The following is a 19,857-nucleotide window of genomic DNA, read 5'->3' as shown; positions in this document are numbered from 1 at the left end:
AGTGCAACACGCGACGTCATTGGCTCGCATCGGCCGCGCGTTCAATCTTTCATACGCAGTTGAATACGTTTTACACGTAAATGAATGAGACGCGGCGATATTTGTAGACGACGTGTCGACGACCCCTTTCTCTCGCAGTCTCGTCATCGGAGTAAGCTCTTTCGAGAACACGCGTTACACCGACTCATACTTTTAACCCACTCGCATCCGTCGCTTCCAAGTTATTTCACTAGCGATCACGTGCGAGCGATAATAACATGTATCGCGAATCTGAGAGAGTTGATTTATTGTAATTATTCCGACGTGAATTTCTCTCTTCCTGCGCGCGTCACCGACTGAAAGAGAGATACTCGCGCGAGCAAGAGAGAGAGAGAGAGAGAGAGAGAGGGAGCGTGCTTTTTCCAGTCGTACAGACGCGAGAGAAAAAAATTCTTTTTAAGTGCTAATTAAACTAAACAGGATCCCGAGCGCAATTAATCGCAAAATTAATTATACCGAGCGACGTAGAGAGAGAGAGAGAGAGAGAGAGAGAGAGAGAGAGAGAGAGAGAGAGAGGAAGAGTCGCGCCTCTGAAATGAATCAATATCGAGAGCGGGAAATTGCTTTCCGCGATCATATCGAGGGACGTGGACGCGGGAATTTCTCGGCGGGCAAACCTCCTGCAGACGCGCGCGTTTAGCGCAATTACAAGTGTCAAGTCGTTTATTGGCCGTGCCTGATAATTTCCGGCGTCTAAAGGTACGACCTCTCTGCGGCGCGATCGCACCGAATCGGGCGGCGCCGTCGCGCCTCTCGCATTATCGAGCGATCTTCGGGAGACCCGCAGGGGCGAATCCGGCCGGCGCGGCGTAAGAACGACTCCGCGCATGCAAAGTGCAAGCCGCAAACCTGCTCTTACGCGAGGCGAGTGAAAAAAAAGAGAGGATCGCGCGCGCGCGCGCGCGCGAGAGAAAGAGCGTTTTAGCGCTCGTGAGAGAGGAACCGCCGCGCCGGGTGGAATTTAAACGCGGGTGGAAACGTTCCGAGCGGAGACACGGCACAGTCTCTGTCGGAATTTAGATTCTCGGCGGGGGACTTTGTAATAAATTTAAAAGAGACCGAGGAACAGCGTATTACAAGTACTACCAGTTTGATCGTTCCTCGTTTGACGCCACGTTCGCTGTTCGTGCTTTTCAAGATCTTCAGTGCTTCAGTGAAGACGCGCGCTGATCGGGCGTCACTTTTCAAACAACACAATGACACAAGAGTAGTGTGTTGATAACGCACTCTCAGCGTTATCGAAAAGATAAAGAAACGCCGTATCGAGGAGCGATGAAACAAAGTCCGCGAAGGAAGGCGTGAGGAACACAGAGGGTGATGCTTCCGGTCGCCTCTCTCGTCGTGCTTGCGCCATCAAAGACCAACCGACCCCGCGTCCGTCTAAAATGGGATTTGTAGAGACCGGTCGAGTGAGGGGGAGAGCGGCCGTCGCACGCGTGAGAGAGAGAGAGAGAGAGAGAGTTGAACTTTCAAATTGACCCCGATTTAAACCGCAAAAAGACGACGCGACTCTTCGGCGGATCCAATTTGCCGGCGAGGTGCGAAGCGAACGATGTTTCGGCCGCTTCTCGGCCGCCGCAGGACGACGCGAAGGAAGGGGAAGGAGGAGGAGTTGCGTCCCGAGGATTCACTCGGGCGAAATTACTCACGCGGTTAGAACCGCACGAGAGAGACGGGCCGTGTCCTCGACAAATACGAGACGGTTGTCGCTCGCGATCTTGTTCCGATCTTGTGCAACGTTTAATTGCACTCCCGCAACCTTAATTAACCTTATCTCCGATCTATCGCGGTCGTTTTTTCGCGGGCGTCTCTTCGCTCGCCGCCTTAATTTCTGACGCCCCGCTTAAATTCGTTTCTCCCCGCGGCAACCTGTTCCTTTCTCGAATTCGATCGCGTTCGGCCGGCTTTTCTCGCCTTCCTCTTTCCGCGCGACGACGCAACGCGATCGGCGTAAAACGCGACACACGACTCTCGTGCGCATTTTATTCACGCAAGATTGAGCCGAAGAGAGCAGCAGTCCTCTTACGCGCGTTTATCATACTCATTATTGCAGAGAACGCTTTCAGCAAATTGCATATTTCCCGTATAATTAGAGGTAACACGGTCTCTTACACGGTCTCTTAACGTCGCGATAGCGAAGTTAAGTTTCAGTATATATCCTGTCGTACTTTGTAATGCCCGTGCCTCATTTCATGATTTAAGTAATCGGAGGAAGTACTATTATATATCACGGGAGTGTGTTTCGTGGTCAATAATCATCAGGATCGAACTCGATCGGGACAATCACAGCACCGTGTCGGCTTCAATTTCCTGAAACGGGCGCGGTGTGATACGAGCCGCGCGGCGAGGTAATTTTTCGTTAATTACGCCGCGAGAGAAATTAGATCGAATCACACCGCGCTGTGTGCTTTTTCTGCGGAGCCACCGACGACGTGCTTAATAATAGCTATAAAATACACGGGTGATCCCCGTGAACGTCATAAATAAATATACGCGCTCCGCGTATGTTATGTGCATGTTATGTGCAACAACGTAGCAGAACGCAGCTTACGGGAACTTGATTGCAATCAGGCACGAGTGCAATGCGCTCTGTTGAAATCAGCTTCGCGGATCGTCTTGTCCGCGGCCAATCAAGTGCAATTATTAATGTTCCTGATAATACCGAGGGGGCGGGGGCAGAGGAAGAGACGAGAGCAGCGGGACGGGAAGAGACTCGCTCGATCGGGCTCGGCGGCCAGCGAGCAGCACTGCGCGATTGCGTTTCGAACGAGGCTACTTTGCAATTTTTACGAGCGACGGCGGCACGATTTATCTTTCGTCTTATCGACCGACCGATACAACATAGATTATCGACGCCGGCTAATCCAAGCGCTCGATCGGCGGGTGGAGGTCTGTCCAATACGATATTCGCCCCGAGAGAGGATAAATCGCGTGACGTCGTGCTGTACATTTCGGTCTCTCTATCTCTCTCTCTCTCTCTCTCTCTCTCTTGGCAGAAATTTTGAATTATCGAGCAAACGGCCCTGACGCGAGGATTAAACCGCGAGCTGACGACGTTATCGGCGGATATTCAACATGGAGCAACACGTACAGCAAAAGCAAAAGTACAGCACGACTACCGGTCGTAAAATCGTTTGTAGCAAAGGCTGAAGTCGCTCGAAGGAATACTCGTCGCGGATTAATCCTCGCATGGAGATCGATCCCGCATCACCAACGGCGACTATTGAACAGTGCACGTACGTGAAGCCAGCTCTACAACGATCGGCAGTGACGACGGTACGCGAACGCGATTAGGTCACCCTCGGAGCGCGGATTCGCGGAGCGTGCGTCACGTGGCGATGTGCAGACGTCGATCGGCGACTGGTATGCCGGGATCGGTATCCCGGAATCCTGTCGGGCGATTTTTACCGCGCCGACATTGAATTCGTATTCCGTATTAACGATATCGGTGATATCAAACGAGTTCGACCGGAGCGAGCACGTGTTCAGCTCGGCGGAGCCGCTGAACGATGCATCAGCTCGCTCGAGACTCGCGAAGCAACGCTGCGACTCGGCGACGACGACGTCGAGGTCGTCGAGAAGGATGCACGGGTCGCCGCGTTGCGCGCGCGCTCCAACGACCTTCGGATCTATTCTCGACCTAGCGTAATATCCTCGCCCCGCGCGCGCGCGTAAGGACTTCCTCCGCGTGTCCCGAGTGCTCCATTTGCATCTGGTAGGCCAGGTAGACCGATAATCAGACGGCCGGCCGCTTTCTGCCCTTCGTACTTCGCGCTTCCGATTAACTGCCGAGAGTTTCGCATTCCGCGGGTAGACTGCTTCTTCTTCTTCTTCTTTTTCTTCTTCTTCTTCTTCTGCTTCTTCTTCTTCTTCTTCTTCTTCTTCTTCTTCTTCTTCTTCTTCGTACGTGGCGACGACGATGACGAGGACGAGGATGAGGAGGAGGAGCAGCAGGCGGTTCTCAAACCTGCTCTTTCGCTGCTCCGATTTTAATGCCGACGTAATCGACCGACAACTTGGCGGAAGACAATATTTATAGGCGAGCCAAGCGGCCAAGCGACGCACGTCTCTCCTTTTCGCGAGTCGAACTCTTAATTTTCCGCGGGATCGCACGCGGGGCGCGCATACGTTTAAGGGGGGAATTACAGGCGGAGCAGGCCGTTTTTCAAGGCTATTTTTACGAATTCTTTTTAACAGAAACGGTAGGATCAATGGACTTGAAATTTTCACAATGTATTCATTAATGTTCAAAGTATCAAATAAATTTGTTATTATCTATGTGGAAAGTATGTGAAACTTTAAACGCGTTTATCTGGAAACACCATTTTCTTCAACTGTTGACACGATTGCGCGAAAAACTACTGAACCGAGTAACTTGAAATTTTTACACAATACACAGCAGACATGTACTTTTGTCCCCTATCACCTCGAGCACAGTTATATTTTATTTTATTCATTTTTTTTTAAGCGTGATTACAAGTTGAAGAAAGTTTCGATATTTTTTTTTGTACATTATTTTTTGTACATGATTATTAATCATTATTTTTCCAAACTTGTCTTCACTGCTTCCACTTTGGTACGGGCTATAATGGCAACCGAATATTTAAAAAATCTTTCTCAGTTTTTGGTTTCAGAGTAGTGAGAGGTCCGAAATTATGTCGACAGCGAACATAGAGCTCGCAAACGGACTGCATTTTCATCTATAATTACAAATTGGATCGGATCTTGTGATTCGATGAAACTTATTTTATACTTTGAACATTAATGAATATACTGCGAAAATTTCAAGTCTGTTGATCTTACTGTTTCTGTTAAAAAAATTCATAAAAATAGTCTTGAAAACGGCCTTCAGCATGTAATTCCCGCCTTAATTATCTCATTTTGTACAGAAATAATATTCCATGCGGATGCAAAATGGGGAATTGATTTGGGCTCGCTTAGAAGCGTCGTAGCGAATTTCCGAAGAAGAACCGATCCGAAAAAGCTGCTTTATCGCAGAATCTGACATTCCAATTGAGCAACTCCGGGGATGTCACGGCGTCTTCGCTCGGCGTCCCCGTCACGATTTTAATTACTTGCGCTTGCTCGATAATTTATATCGCTCTCGGTATTATCGAGACCTATCAATTGTCGCTTAAACGCCCGTATAGATAGCGCATATACGGCCGTGGGAAGCCGGCCGTCAATCGCGTTTTACTGTCGCGCGTCAAACGCGAAGAAGGATTTTTTGTCGACGCCGACCTTCTTCCCGGCTAACGAGACTGATAATCCCGGCGCACCGAAAGGGTTAACGAAGGACCGAAGGAACCCGCGCTCTCGCCTGGTCCTGTCGTAAAACAGCGGGGGCTGAGGGGGGACATGTCGCGCGACTGTTACAGTTCTCTTTCTCCTTCTCTTTCTGCCTCAGAGGGCCTCGCATGTTTCTCGAAATTACATAAGTAAGTTTCAAGCAGGGTCTCTCCCTCTTCCTCTCTCTCTCTCTCTCTCTCTCTCTCTCTCTCTCTCTCTCTCTCTCTCGGCCGGCTGTGTGCGTGTGTTACATTCGTAACGCACCCGCACGCACACTCCACTTTGCGCGCGCAAAAAAAAACCGTACGAATGTCGACGATGTCTGATAGGTGTCCACTTTTTTATATCACTGAGGTATCGCTCGGCCGATCTCTCGGTGACGTAAAACGACACGTAGGAGATGGCTGTCACAGGCCGCGTTTACGCTTAGATACATGCGGCAGATACAGATATACATGAGATAATGCGTCTCGTAAAAGCGCTCTCGCGTGTGCGAATCTGCGGACTCGCGAAATTTAAAGCGACAGCTCGATCGTGTTGTTAATGGAGGTGATACTCGCGCGTCTCGCTTCTTTCAGACCGGACTTTGGCGCGGTTGGCGATAGGAATTCACGAAGAATCGCGTAGCGATCAGGAACGCGCGGGAGGTATTCCTTTTTATCAACGTTCTCGCCGTCACGAGTATCCTCGGACACGAGGAAGCAGTTTAAAAAAGACTCCACGCGAATTCCGCGCGATGCGAGCGCGCGTTGCGCTGAGATGGACTAGAGAGGCATGTGCGATTTCCTTGATCCTTTTTCCTCGATCCTTTAATCATCCACCATTTGGAGCAGTGTAAACAGGAAATAAAACCGATCAACTTAATTATAGGTACGGAATGCCCGTAGATACGTCCGGCATAAATGAGACGCGGTATTTTATGCCTAGTCGTGTGTACATTATACACGCGCGAGTTGTAGATGACTTCAATTATCAGATCGTCCGTCAGATTTTCGACAGTTACAGCTTTTAATTACAACAAGCGGCGATAGTACTCCGATTCTGCCGCTCGGATTCCTCAAAGCGACCGGTGACGGCTCTCTCTCTCTCTCTCTCTCTCTCTGTTTATGCGCTCTTCTCTATAATTAGGCGCAATTTCACGGTTGACCGAGCTGGTAAAACCGCATCGCTCGGATTTTCTGGAAATCATGCTATCAATCTCAATCTCGTAACGTGCCGCGGGGAATTTATCGTTACACATCTGGCTATTTGATCGCCGGCCTGTAAAAGCTAGACCTCTCGATCGCGTGTCTGCTTCGTGAACATCACGCGACACTTTCGGTTTCATCGCGCGCGCGCGCGCACACACACACACACAGCGTTCCCTGATATTTTTTTTCTCAATATAATTCATTATCTCCGCGAGCGTTTACCGAGCGTCAACAAGCCTTTTGCTCTTTGACCAGTCACACATTTTATATGGATCACAGTGTAGCAACGGCTGTCAGTCGCGCGTCAGTCTCGTCCGGGAAAACTGGATTCGCGTCTCGAAGCCGTTTATTAATAGAAATTAATCGTAAAGATTTTCAACACGTGTGTAGGAAATAAATAAATAATCGTGTAGCTTAATTACACCGCCGAGATTTCTCCACCTATTGTCTATTATTTCATTTACTTCAAAGTGATTAATTTCACCGTAATTTAATTACCCGGTCATATTTCTCTCAGTGACGAAGTTCGAGTCGCGTCGATTAATTTTAATTTAGCTCGCGCGCATGGTCTATGATTAAAAACTTAATATCTTATGAAAGATATACGACGGAATGTGCACGGCGTCAATAATATAACGGCTTAATACCTTCACCTTCGTTCGGTATCCCGAGAACGGGCGTCCTTCTACGACATAGTTGCGTTGAGACATCACTTTGTAGCCGCCGTAATCGGACAGTTTAATGCACATCGTACGTGTTTTGCCGTAATCGATTAGCGGCTTTTGAGATCTCTCCGAAGACGGAATGCGCGACTTCCGCCATCGTGAGCTGTTTCATCCTAGTCACCCTAGAGCCAACTGGTCGGGCTTGTATCGCATATCATATTCATGAGGTCTCGGCCTGTAATTAAGTTAGAATTTTACAGTCGATTGAGCAATCACAAGTTTTTCTCCGGTTTTTGTTGACCTTCGGCAGAACGCGCCGGGATATCGATAATCAACATCGGCCACGATTTATGACCGGAAAGTCGGTATATGTGTATGTGTATGTGTGACTCGATCAATGGGGGTTCTTCGTGTACGCTCGTCATACACGTCTGATGTGCCACATTGGTCACGACGATGTAATCGATACTCGGATAAAGCCGCGCTCGTGTTGATTCGCTTCCGAGGCTTGCAAACTCTCTCTCTCTCTCTCTCTCTCTCTCTCTCTGTATATTTTTACATCATCGGCTTGAATGGACGGGAATTTGCGAAAAAGAGCCGCTGTATCACAAACACCTGAAATTATTTCCTGGTTCGTTGCAGTTCATTTCTTCAGGGAGGGAGGGTCAGTCTGTTGATCTTGCAGAAGGGTTTTCTCTTTTTGTATCGTGAACAAAGTCAAGCGTGTCCGACTCTCCGGCTTTTCTCCTCACTCGTTACGTCACACCGGCCGGTACGAACGTTACTACGTCGGGCCGCTTCCGTGCAAATGAAGAAAAAGGTGCTCGATGCTTACGAGAGCTTCGCAATTAAGTTAGAGTTTCGCGTCCGTCTCGTCAGCGTGCACGACCGTGGAAGCGGTCGAAGCTTTCGTGCGCTTATTAACATTAAATTACAACCACCAGAGGTGTGATTATAACACGGTTCTTCTTGGCATGGCTCGAAAGAACGAGCGCGCGGGGAACAGGTTGATTATAAGCAGTCATTGATCGGGAGGCACATTTTTCATCGACACCGCCGCTCTCTCTCTCTCTCTCTCTCTTTCTCTCTCTCTCTCTCTCTCTCTCCCTCCCTCCCTCTCTCTTGAGCTGCGCTCCTCCCTTATCCTTACGTACGCGCGCGTTCTGACCGGAATGGAATCAAGATGCGCTCGGGCAAGGATAACGAACAGGAAGCGTCTCGATACAAAGTAGAGAGAAAGAGGGGGGGGGGAGGGGAGAAAATGAGACGAACGCCGAGCTTATCGCGAGAGGAACGTCGCGAAAAATATTGGAGGTTCGGCCGTCCGAGAATCACGTTGATGATCGAAATAAATTCGCTCTTGCAAAAATCCTCCTGTACAAACTCACTCGGTAGATGTCAGATCATTCAGCTAGTTCTCGATCAGTAAAATACAGCTGATTGCTCTCAAATCTTCCCGATATCCGCATTAATTTGGCGCGATAACAAATTGGACAATTTTATCCGACATATTTTCCTCGTTCGCTTGTATGGCGGGAATTTTTCAATTCTGCGCGAGAACTCCGCCCTCGTCGGCGTGCTCGCGATAGCGATAACGTTGCAAGCGGTTTTTGTTGCAACTTACCGAGCCGTAGAGCAGGCCGCAAACGTCCATGCAAAGGTAAAGGCAGGTCGCCACGCCTTGAATCTTCAGTTGGCCTCTCGACACCGATGTCCTTTGAAAAATCGCTGAAAGAGACACAGAATCGGCGATTAGCGTCTATCGCAAGAAAGCTCGTCCTCGCAGCAAGAAATTCACCCAGCAAGTGAACGTTATCGTTTAATCGCCGCACCTTTCGTCCACCAAATGCGGAATCTGACGGCGGTAGGAGCTTCGAATAATTTTAATTCGTCAGCGACCTTGTGCGCCTCGCTTATCGCTCTCCTTTTTTCCTCCCCCTCATCCTCCCCGCCCCCTCACCCTAATGATTCAATCACGGACATGATGATACGTATTCTCAGTCGACTCGTAATTCATGGCACTTATCTCGAGCGTCAATGTCCATCGGGAGTACATCGCTCCGTGGGCCGGCTTTGATAAATGGAGCCGCGGCGCGAAATTGCAACGCGACGCTGCGCGGAGGCACGCAACATCGGCGGATAAGTATTCATACTATCGATAACTGCTCGCCGCTGCCGATCGAATCGGCCTGTGCTAAAGCCTGTTTTTAGCGTCCATTCGGCGCGCTGAACGGATACTCCCGTAATACGCCGGAAAAGTCACGACAGAGAAGAAAGATAAACGCGGCGGGCAAGGGCGCGATAGGGCTTGTCGGAAGAAACGATCGATTTTTCCTTTAATCATTCAGCCCGCTTTCCCGCCGCGCGCTCGCTCGCACACGATGTAATCTCCTGAATTCCTCAAAGTTACAGGACGCGCGTGACAGTCCGGCGTGGCGAAGCGTACTCGGCCGGGTAAATGAAACGAGTTATCGGTGATAGACGACGATTCTCCATCTGCACTCGGGGTCCTGTTCGCTAGAGGGGGGAGGTCAAATAATGGCACGTACAATGTGCGGGAGTCGAGAAGCCCGCAGCTCACACCGAAAAAAAAATATTTTATTTGTAAAGTGACTTTTCCCATAGTCTCATATTCTAAGCGAAGCCTTTTATAGAAAAAGGATTCCTCTTTCGATAAAGCGATTCAAGTGAACTATTTATCTGAAATGTAGATTAGATATTATCCTAACTGTTTCCCTCTTATTTCAAGAGGAGATTTCCTCTTATATCAATTAATTTTCCTCTTATACGAAGAGGAATATGTTGATTTGAATGTCGGCTTCTTTCCTTCAGTCATGTTCCAAGTACCTCCAAACATGAACGAGAAAATTACCGTATGCTGATGGTTCAGAATATTTGGAACGCTCTTTACGAAAACTATGTGTGTGGTATTTGGTGAAATACAGTTTACAATCTACTGCAAGAAGTTGAAAAATATAATCTTCCTTCTAACTATATTTTTTAACTATATATAATTGGTTATGACGAACATCTTTGTAGCTATGAAGTCCGTAAACAAAACTGATTGGAAATTCATTTGTTATGATGACCTTATTTCATTTGCACCTACTTTTCGCTATACATTATAATAATTTTTTCAAATTAACTAGTATACAACCAGTAAGAATAGATAATAATTCTGTTAAGAAAAGATTAAATAATCTGTGAAGAGGAAATTTATATTAAAATCAATAAGATCTGCATTATACATATAACATATAATTCCTCTGACTTTAAGAATAATATGTTTATAATATTTTCCCCTTAATCTCAAAGGAATCCTCTCGAGGTCATATACAGGGTGTCCGAAAAATCGCCTACTCCACTTCGGTAGGTGATTCGGCGGGACCCAAAAACAAGCAAAAAAGTTCATACAAACATCGGTCCGGAAATGAGCCGTTACCGAGTTATAGCCACTTTTGTGTTCAAAAATTGTAATTTAGAATCCGCTTGGCATCCCTCTTTCTTAATTATTTCTTAAAATAAAAATTTTTACTTTTTAATTTTATATATAATTTAATAATATATAAAGATAAAATCCTCTAAAATTTAGATAATTCCGTTTGTTTTGAAATTACTTTTTTTTTTGGGTGCATCATCGACCGCGACGTACATACACACGTGCTTACGCGCGCGTATGCAATCGTCTCGGTTCCGCAACAGTTTGCCGCTCGGAACGACGTGGCCAAGCATTAAAGAAGCGCGTGACAATGTTGCGACTCGCGCGGGTCGGTCGCGCGACCGTTAAATACAGGCTGCTCGCCGCACTGCTCGGTATCGCGATAGCTGATAAAGATAAGCCGTGGGCGCACGCGGAAAGCCGCGTGCAATTGGAGCGCGACGAGAACGGCAGCGCGTCAGGAGGACACGCTGTCGCGAGGAGATCGCGAGGGATTCGAGACGCGCTTCGAAACTTTGATCGAAGTGCCGATGCTGCGATGTCGTTACATCGTTGGATGCCGCTAATGAAGGACGCACGCTCTTAAGCGCACCTTAACGCGGGAGGGATTAATTAGCCCGCGTCCTGAACCTAGAACGAGCCGTCATTTTCGTTCAGTTATCCGCGGCTCGGGGGACACGCGAGACCAATGTTGCCGGATCGAAATTATGTTTTTTCACCAATCTTTATGCAAAAATTCTCCAAATTTCCCCACTTTTGTGGGGTAACAATTTCCACCAAACTGACAACATTTTTCATGTGCAACTATGCTAAAACTCAATTTTCTCATTTATCTTTAATAATAACGCATGCGCAAACCTGAAATTATGAGTATATATTACACAAATTTGTCGATTTTTAATGAGAAACAAAGATAGAACGGTCGCGTTCAGCAGAGAAAGCAGTGAGCGCTCAATGATTATTGGTGATTATTTTTTTAGAACTCTGACAGATTCAAGAGAATGTACCAATCAGGGATAAAGTCACTAGGTGCTCACTGAACAGTTTTCTTGTGAATATATGTGTGAATGTTGAAACGTAGCCAATGAGTGCATTCTAGCAATACTACAACGCCACTGAGCTTTTACATCCGACTGGCATGTTTCTTTAGATCTAAAAATATACGCCAATCAAATGCAAGAGCTTAGTTAGTTACTCAGCGGGAGCGGTTGTAATACTGAATGCACCCATCAATCAAAGGACTCGTGGAAATTATGTACCAATCAGCCAATCAGAAAATGTTGGCCACTCTCTTTGTAGACTGGATCTACAATAGATATAGTGAGCCTCGAGTTAAGTAAAAAGATTGATCAGTCACAGTCAATTATTTTCCTCACATTCGACTGTGGGGATTTTTCTCAGTACCGGCTGTCAAAATCCACCAGATTTATGCTTTTCCCAGAAAAACGTCACCAATTTCCAAAATGTGCTGAAAGCATCACCAACCTTGGTGAAATCTCACCAAGGTTGGCAAGTATGCGCGAGACACTAGACTCGGGCCGTGAAAAGTCCGATATCCCGATCGCGTTATCGACTCGGCAAAAAGCGAGACGCGGCTTCGCTCGAAGCGACCCAACGGTTCTCTCCGCCGGAGAGAGAGAGAGAGAGAGAGAGAGAGAGAGAGAGAGAGAGAGAGAGAGAGAGAGAGAGAGAGAGAGAGAGAGAGAGAGAGAGAGAGAGAGAGAGAGAGAGAGAGACTCTCGGGTGTCCCTCGGCGTATTCGCGGCCTGCGTGTCGCTGTCATCGCGATTAAGCAGGCCGCTGCATCGCAGAGACGCATCGGCGAGCTCGCTGGCGCGAGTGCACACTGGCCGACCGGGGCGTCGTTTAGCGGCCGGTTGTTCGCGCACGAAGGCGCAACGCACCCCGTGCGTTGCGTGCCTTGCGATTTTTGCCGGCCTCCCGGCGACACCCGTAGAACGACGCCGCGGCGGCTTGTCCAAACAGAAGTAGCCTGCGATGCGCGCGTGTACCGGCGCGCGGAGGAGGAGCGCGAGGAAGTCGAGGCACGACGGCGAGGAGGAAGCTGCGAGCGCCGTTGATCGCTGCAGCGCGACATGTACTAATCAGGAATAGAAGGTACAACCTGCTTCGCGACACGCTCTGCGCGATGCGAGGCAGTTCGCCACCTCGGAAAATCGATGATGATGGGGGCTCGCGCGGCACTGTTATTATGAGCATGCGATCGGCATTCGCGGCGCTCGAGACACTCGAGGCGCGCCGTATACGGGGGACACCCGATTCCTCGCAAAAATGAAAAAGACGCGAGCGAGCGCGATCGTCTAGCCGTTGGCTTGTAAAGACAGGCGAGCCGCGACGTCGATGTTAATGAGCGTCTTAAATAAAGACGCCTCGATGCGGCTCGGTAGAGCGGCCGGCGTCACAAAGTACGTATTAACGCGCGCCGCGACGCCGCTGTGGCATTTACCGATTAACGTCGCTCGATGACTGAGCGATTAATGAGCACTAATCAGCGCGGACGGCGAAACGCGCGTTTTGTGTGTGTGTGTGTGCGTTATCTCTTAGCGACGTTTTCGGCAGTTTGACGCGGCAATTAACAGCACCGACGCGCGCTCGAGGCGCGAGCGGGATCGCGTGCCGCGCCGCAACATATTACGATTTCACTTTAGCACGTCGGAGATCGTTGAAGGAATTTGTGGCGATAGCCACATGCGCGAAGGGCGATAGTCCGGTATCGCGTGAAAAATCAATGAAAAGGAGCACGGAGCAAGGTAACGATTAAAAACAAGATGGCGCGCGAGAGCTACATATAAATACGGTAACTCGTGTGTTTTTCCGCCGAGCGAGCAACACGAAGGAGGAATCGACATGTTGATCCTGCGACCGTTGCGTGTACCGCGTATAATTACGATCGATAAATAATTGTACTTAATTTCACACGTCGATAGCGATATCGCTTTAATTGCCGTCGCGGTTGAAAAAAATTTCGACACCGCCATTTCCCCCACTCACAGCGCGCGCTCGTTACATTTGATATAATGGTGAGTTGAATTTCGGTCAGCAGTGTTTTTGCACAAGAGAAAAGAAAGATGGCTCTCCATCTCGACGAGGCTCTCGTAACATTGAAAAAGAAATGAAACGCCAACGGGGATTCATCCGTAACTTTTGTTGGCGGAATCTAAGGCTCTCGCTGCAATACCAGTTTGCGAGCTAAAATTTCGTCATTGTGCTAAAATCGTTTTGAGCAGTGGCAGTATCCTCGAATCTCGGGAATAGTCATTACGTTTCACTCTCAAAGAAAACGTTGGCCTTCTCGATTTCCAAGAAAAAGTCCTGAGAGTCTCTTGAATATTCTCGATATTGATTGACCTCAATCCATATAATTAATCAGAAACTTGATTTCTGTTCCAGATCTGGTGAAACCCGTAGCCGTACGTGGCTGCGATTTCTGGCAGATGCAGTTTCAGCGGATAGCGGAGGATCCGGTTCGGGCCGAGCAGGATCGGCTCGAAGGCACGTTTACCCTAACTTTTTCCATATTCCTGCACCGATCCTTCGCGATCGGAAACTGGGACGTAGCTGTCCAAGAATGAGAACTTGGCCGATCCAGAGCTTCTGATAATCGGTGAGTCAGAAACCAAGATCTCAGGTGATGGGTTTGTGGGACAATCGCCTGACGATTGCGCGATGAAATCACTGCGATTCGCCCCGCGCCATGTTGTCTAAAAATCTCAAAAAATCCTTATCTCAAAAAAATGGTATCCTTCGCTCGCGTGAGATAAAGCTCGCGCTGAAGATGGGGTGGGAATCATTCGGCGAGTACCGCAAATTGTGTCGCTGTCGCGCGCACGTGAACATCATTTATCGCACACTACGGATTGATTACTTTTCGCTTTTATACGAAGCCCCCCTCGACGGGGTGCTTCAACATTACGAGTCGCGCGGTGATTAACGACGTGAGCGGGGCGACGCGAGCGAGTTTTACGACGCTATTGCGATATGAAGCGGCGATCAGGCGCTCGCGATTCGCGACAATAAGCCTCATACATGGGCGGGCCGATACGAGCGACGGTGGTCTTATCTAGGCGTATAATTTATACGAGCTGCCGCGCCCCAGAAGAGAATCCACAAACCCGCGCACAGTGGTGCTTCCGGGAAGCGCATCGCAGGAAGTGCCATTCGCGTGCGCACTGCAGGAGCGTCTGTGGGAATTAACCGGGTTGAAGCAATCGTTAGAATTCATTGACTAGTCGCATAGACGCGTTATCGCAACACAATCCGCGACGTTCAATACTCGGAAGAGACGAGCGCTCTCGCGACGACGTCCAGCTCCGTCGAGAGTCGGCGGACGGGCTGGCTCGAGCTCGAGAGGACCGTTTGAAATATCGCGGCCAGACAGTCGTGTGTTATTTTGATTTTTTTTTACACTTTAGGACACTTCCCGCTCGGAGTCTCTTAGAGTCTCTCAGACTCACGAGAGACTTGTTGGAACATCTTAGAGTCTGTCTCTCTTCCTCAAGAGAGATTTGCTGAAATCTCCGCGAATTTCTTCCCGGAGAGATTCTATCATGATTTCTTAGAATCTCTCGCGCAGCAGATCAGCCGACGACCCATTTCGCCTCGTCATTTTTCACGTACAATTCCGCGGTGAGGCGAGTCGTCGGATCGCACATTACCTGGAAATAATTGTTCGCGGTTTCCATTTCGCGCGGGGAAAGAATTACAGGCCGTTTGTGTTCAGGCAGTCTCTCTCGCCTCTCTCGCGCGCCAATGTGTCTTCCGAAGCGTGCTTCCCGCGAATGCATTCTTCTCTCCCGAGCGCAGCGCGCACGCGCTGCGGGATCGGCAATTCTTTTTCCCGACCGAGGTGCAATTTCGCACCGACCTGTCGCCCCCTCCCCCCCCTCCTCCCCCGATGGTCGCGCGCCTGCGCCAGTGTGTGAGCGCATTTTATTGCTAATTTTAGAATCTCAATGCGGCGGACATAAGCGCGCGCGATATTAGGGGCCCGATGTGCTTTATATCTTCGGCCGGCGCGCGCGCGCGCGTCGCGAACGATGCCGGCTAAATTATTGGCGCATAAATTCGATTGAAGAAACAAGTTGCTTGCTTGAGCCGCTGCGCGCGTCCTCCCGTACCGAATGTTTCGGCTCAATTGCGTGCTCCCATCGGTGACGTTATACATAAGTTATGAGCGCCGCCGAGAAAATATAGAAAATATCATACTCCGCTGCGCGGCGGCGGAAAGAGGCGCGCTCATCGCGCCGTGTCAGACTGGTCGTGGTCGCTTGACGTGATCTGATATTTCGAAAAGAATTGTTTCTCCTCGCTAATGAGTACAGCGATTTCTTCGACGGCGGCTTAAGAGCGCGGTGATCGATCACGTGTCCCACGCGAGATAAGCCGCTGACACAAAGCGCGTGCAGTGATAATGGACATGCCGAGATTTACAGGTGTAGCTCGTCGCATTGTGAAGAGCGCGGTTAACGAGCTCATCCGTTAACGAAGCTCGACGCTCTAATTGGCCGCCCGAGCCGTTTCACGCGCAATTTCAACGCGTGTATATTTAGCGATTGACAATCGCGTCGTTCTTCCCGCATTTCGAAATGTCCCTCGCGTCGAGAAACACTCTCGCTTCTCTCTTTCTGATATTTCAAACTCCAGATTCTACGTGTGACTCCTCGATACGAAAGAAGAACCTCCGCGAAAAGGGTCGATTTTCCGCCCGTTTTTCGGTCCCCGATTTCGGAATCGAATCTTATGGCAAAAGATAGGTCATGATGAGACATTAATTACAGAAAAGTTTTATGTTGAGCACACGATTGGCTTCAAAGATGTAGAGGGTCAAAGTGGTCACTATCTACTAAGAATGGCACTAATAACGCTTTATCGCACGAATTTTGTTGCTAAATTCGGTATCTATGGGTTCTTTGAGTCGCTGATTATGAATCTGATGATGTCAGATTTAAAAAATTCAAGATGACAGGTGCAACATGGCGGACACGCATAGTGAAACAATCATTTACTTTTATTGGAACTGTTATGTTGTGGTTTCTTTGGCTAGCTGATGATGCGAATTTTCTATTAGGTTTTCGAAAGTATACTTATATTCGAAAGGATTTCGAATATAATTACATATCATTATATCCAATAATATAAAAGTTATATATAAAAATTTATATATAAAAGTTACATATAAAAAGTTAAATATAAAAATTCATCTCTGAAGTTATCGGTTTTAAAGTATACCACAACATAATAGTTCTAATAAAATAGTAAATAATTGTTTCACTATTTGTGTCCGCCTATACATTACATCCGTCATCTTGAATTTTTTAAATCTGACACCGAATTCGTAATAAGCAACTCAAAGGACCCACACAGATACTGAACTTCGCAAAAATTCGTGCGATGAAACGTTATTAGTGTCAAACTTTCCTGGTAGAGGTAGTGACCACTTTGACCCTCTATATCCCTGAAACCAATCGTGTGCTCAATATAAAACTTTTTCGCAATTAACGTCTTATCATGAGCTATCTTTTCGCATCAAATTTAATTTAAGAGTCGTAGACTGAAAAACGGGCACTTTTTGCGGAGATTCTTTGCGTGAGATCCGTAATGAATTATTATCGGATAAAAATCTCGGACCTCCAAGTGAGAAAGATATTTACATCGTGGAACTGCGCCGGTCGCCGAAACTCGTACAATCTCCGCGCTTTTCGTCCGTCCGCTCGAATACCGTTTATTCTTCATGGTCGGTACCGACGGCCGACGTCGCACCGCCGCGTAATCTAGCAGAAAACGACGCGACAAGTCGCGCGTTAATTGCGCGCCGTTGATAAACGACGGACGAAGACAGATTATCGATCTCCTGCGCGATCGGCCGGCGGCGTAACAAAAAGCGCACGGAATTTCTCTCATGCAATATTCATCGGGGGGGATTATGGGTATACCAGAAGCGTCGGTAATTACTAATGAAGCACGGCGACATCGGCGAAACATCGGGAGCGCGCGCGCGCGTCTGTAAATTGCCGATACCGCGTCGTGCCGGATAGCGAGCGAGCACGCCGCTAACGATATCGATATACGAGGATTTGATCGATGCTCGATCGCCTGTTGTCGCCCTCTTGCTCGCCTTGGATACTTTACGAGAGCTCCCTCTCCCGCACACACACGCGCGCGTGCGCGCGTGTGCAAATTCTCTCTCTCCGTCGGGGCCTTCGTCGACATCTCTTCAGGATGCACGCCGGGACGTTTGCTCCTTTATTGCACGTCGATTGCACCGAGCAGTCTCAGCTGTTTGCGGGATCGCGCGCAAGTGTTTCACCGCGCCGCGCTCCATTATCGTAGATATTCATTGTTATTTAGTGGTTTGTCGAGTGTTTCCGCCGCATCCGCGGGATTTGTGAAACTCGTAAATTAATTCTTTAATTGCGCTTTATCGCTTGTTTGCGCCGGCCGTGTGTTTACGTTTGTCTCATCTTTCTTCGCTCTTCTGACCGTTCTGACCGTAAGCGCACGTCTTATCGGCCGACTTTCGATTTTCAAAGGCCGCGTAGTGGTATTCACAATTATTCTGATATCTTGTGTCAAGCTCTAGCTCTCTCTCTCTCTCTCTCTCTTTCTCTCTCTCGCTCTTTCTCTCTCTCGCATGCCTCGCCCAATTAGACCGCACGTGGAATTCTTCCCGTTAATTAAAGGTTTTTAACGCAATATATAAATAACGCAATGTACAAGTTCGTATCTCTACGGCAAATTCCATTATACGACCTCTCATTCATTATACGACCGCATATTGTATATTCGTCAGGTAAAATTATTCGCTCATTACGACCACCAACACACAACAGGCGGCTCGGCTGGCAGCGAGCTTAATTTAAATTCCTATCGCTGGAAAGAGCAATGAAAATTGTAATCGACGTGTGAATGTACCGAGAACGGGAATGTTACATCCAAATGCAAGAGAAAGAAAAGGAATTTATCTCGCCCGAAACTGCCCCTTCCTTTCCCCGCTTACGCTACGCTGCGTAATTCGCGCTCGTCTTTCCCGCGCCGCTCTGAGAAACACTGTTCCCGACTCGCCAATTTTCGACGAGCCGTGATCAAACACGTGAGATACGAAACAAGATAACTCGGTTCATCTTGTTGTCACTTTTATTGCCCGACAACACGTATGCGACGATGTATACGTGCCGACCCGCACGGCGCGCGCTCGCCACCGTCAGCGTGCAGGCGTGACATTTGAAGAATCCGAATCGAGTCTGGCGAATCAAGTATGCGTCCGCTGATACATTCTAAGAAGCGCTGACTGTCAGCGAGGCCGACAAGGTCGATTCTGCAAGCCGCGCGTATTCGCCCATCTACGTGACGCGAGGCACGCGCGCCGCGTCGTCGCGGTTATATCCTCGAAGCCGAGTGACTCGCAGTGAAAATGACACGTCTCGCATATTAGCGGCAATAAAGTCGCGCAGCCCGCGATTTGATTCCGGACGGCGCGAAGGTCGAAGAACCGCGCGTCGCGCACGCGATGTATCACAGCGGGCTTTCCGAGTGGCTTCCGAGGAGAAAGTGTGCGTTTTCTCGTCCCGTTTTCCTTCCAGAATCGTCGACAGTGTCCTCGCCGAGATGACGAGAGCGCACGCTCTCTCCGTTTCACGCGTTAAATCGCCGCCGGATCGTCGAATCGGCCGCGCGTGGATCCTTCCCGAGGAGAGCGAGAGAAACGCGCGGATAACGCGCGCATCCCGTCCCGTTGTAGTCGCCCGGCCTCGCGTTTCGGCGGTGGTCACGTTGCTTTCTCGGCAGCGAGATTGGAATCGATGAAAGGAGGAACGGTAAGATTTATCGCGGAGTCGGATGAAATTTACGCCCATCTGATTAAATCCCAAACGGCCGAATCGTCGAAGGCGTGTATCTCTCGCGGCAAATTAGCGTGTGGATCTCGGGCCGGAGTTAAGTGGGAACTAAAAACTTTAACGAGGACAAATAGCTGAAAGCACGTCGCGCAGTAGGTAGACGCGTTAATCATCTCGTCGTGTTAAATCACCGGCTGAATGTCGAAGGGCGCCGGCTCAGCTCGAGACAACATCGCGATTAAGGTGTAATTACACGCGGGACAGAATTAATTATTTACCCGCGAGCCGGGGGAAGCGCGGAAGAGAGAGAGAGAGAGAGAGAGAGATGCCTCCGAAGAAAAAATAAATTAACAACGATTTTTCAGACGTTCGCTTGCGCG

General features: G+C 48.7%; 1 protein-coding gene across 1 annotated transcript in view; it reads right to left on the bottom strand.

The window, feature by feature from the left end:
• Nucleotides 1-19,857, bottom strand: part of LOC105186507 (serine/arginine repetitive matrix protein 2) — a 123,811-nt gene that overhangs the window by 28,858 nt on the left and 75,096 nt on the right. The window contains exon 2 of the mRNA XM_019842905.2: nt 8,808-8,911. Coding sequence (XP_019698464.1) covers nt 8,808-8,911 — 104 coding nt within the window. The remainder of the gene's footprint in view (nt 1-8,807; nt 8,912-19,857) is intronic.

Source organism: Harpegnathos saltator, unplaced genomic scaffold, assembly GCF_003227715.2.
Source record: "Harpegnathos saltator strain DR-91 unplaced genomic scaffold, Hsal_v8.6 scaffold202, whole genome shotgun sequence".
Lineage (NCBI taxonomy): Eukaryota > Metazoa > Arthropoda > Insecta > Hymenoptera > Formicidae > Harpegnathos > Harpegnathos saltator.
This window is presented reverse-complemented; position numbering and strand designations above follow the sequence as displayed.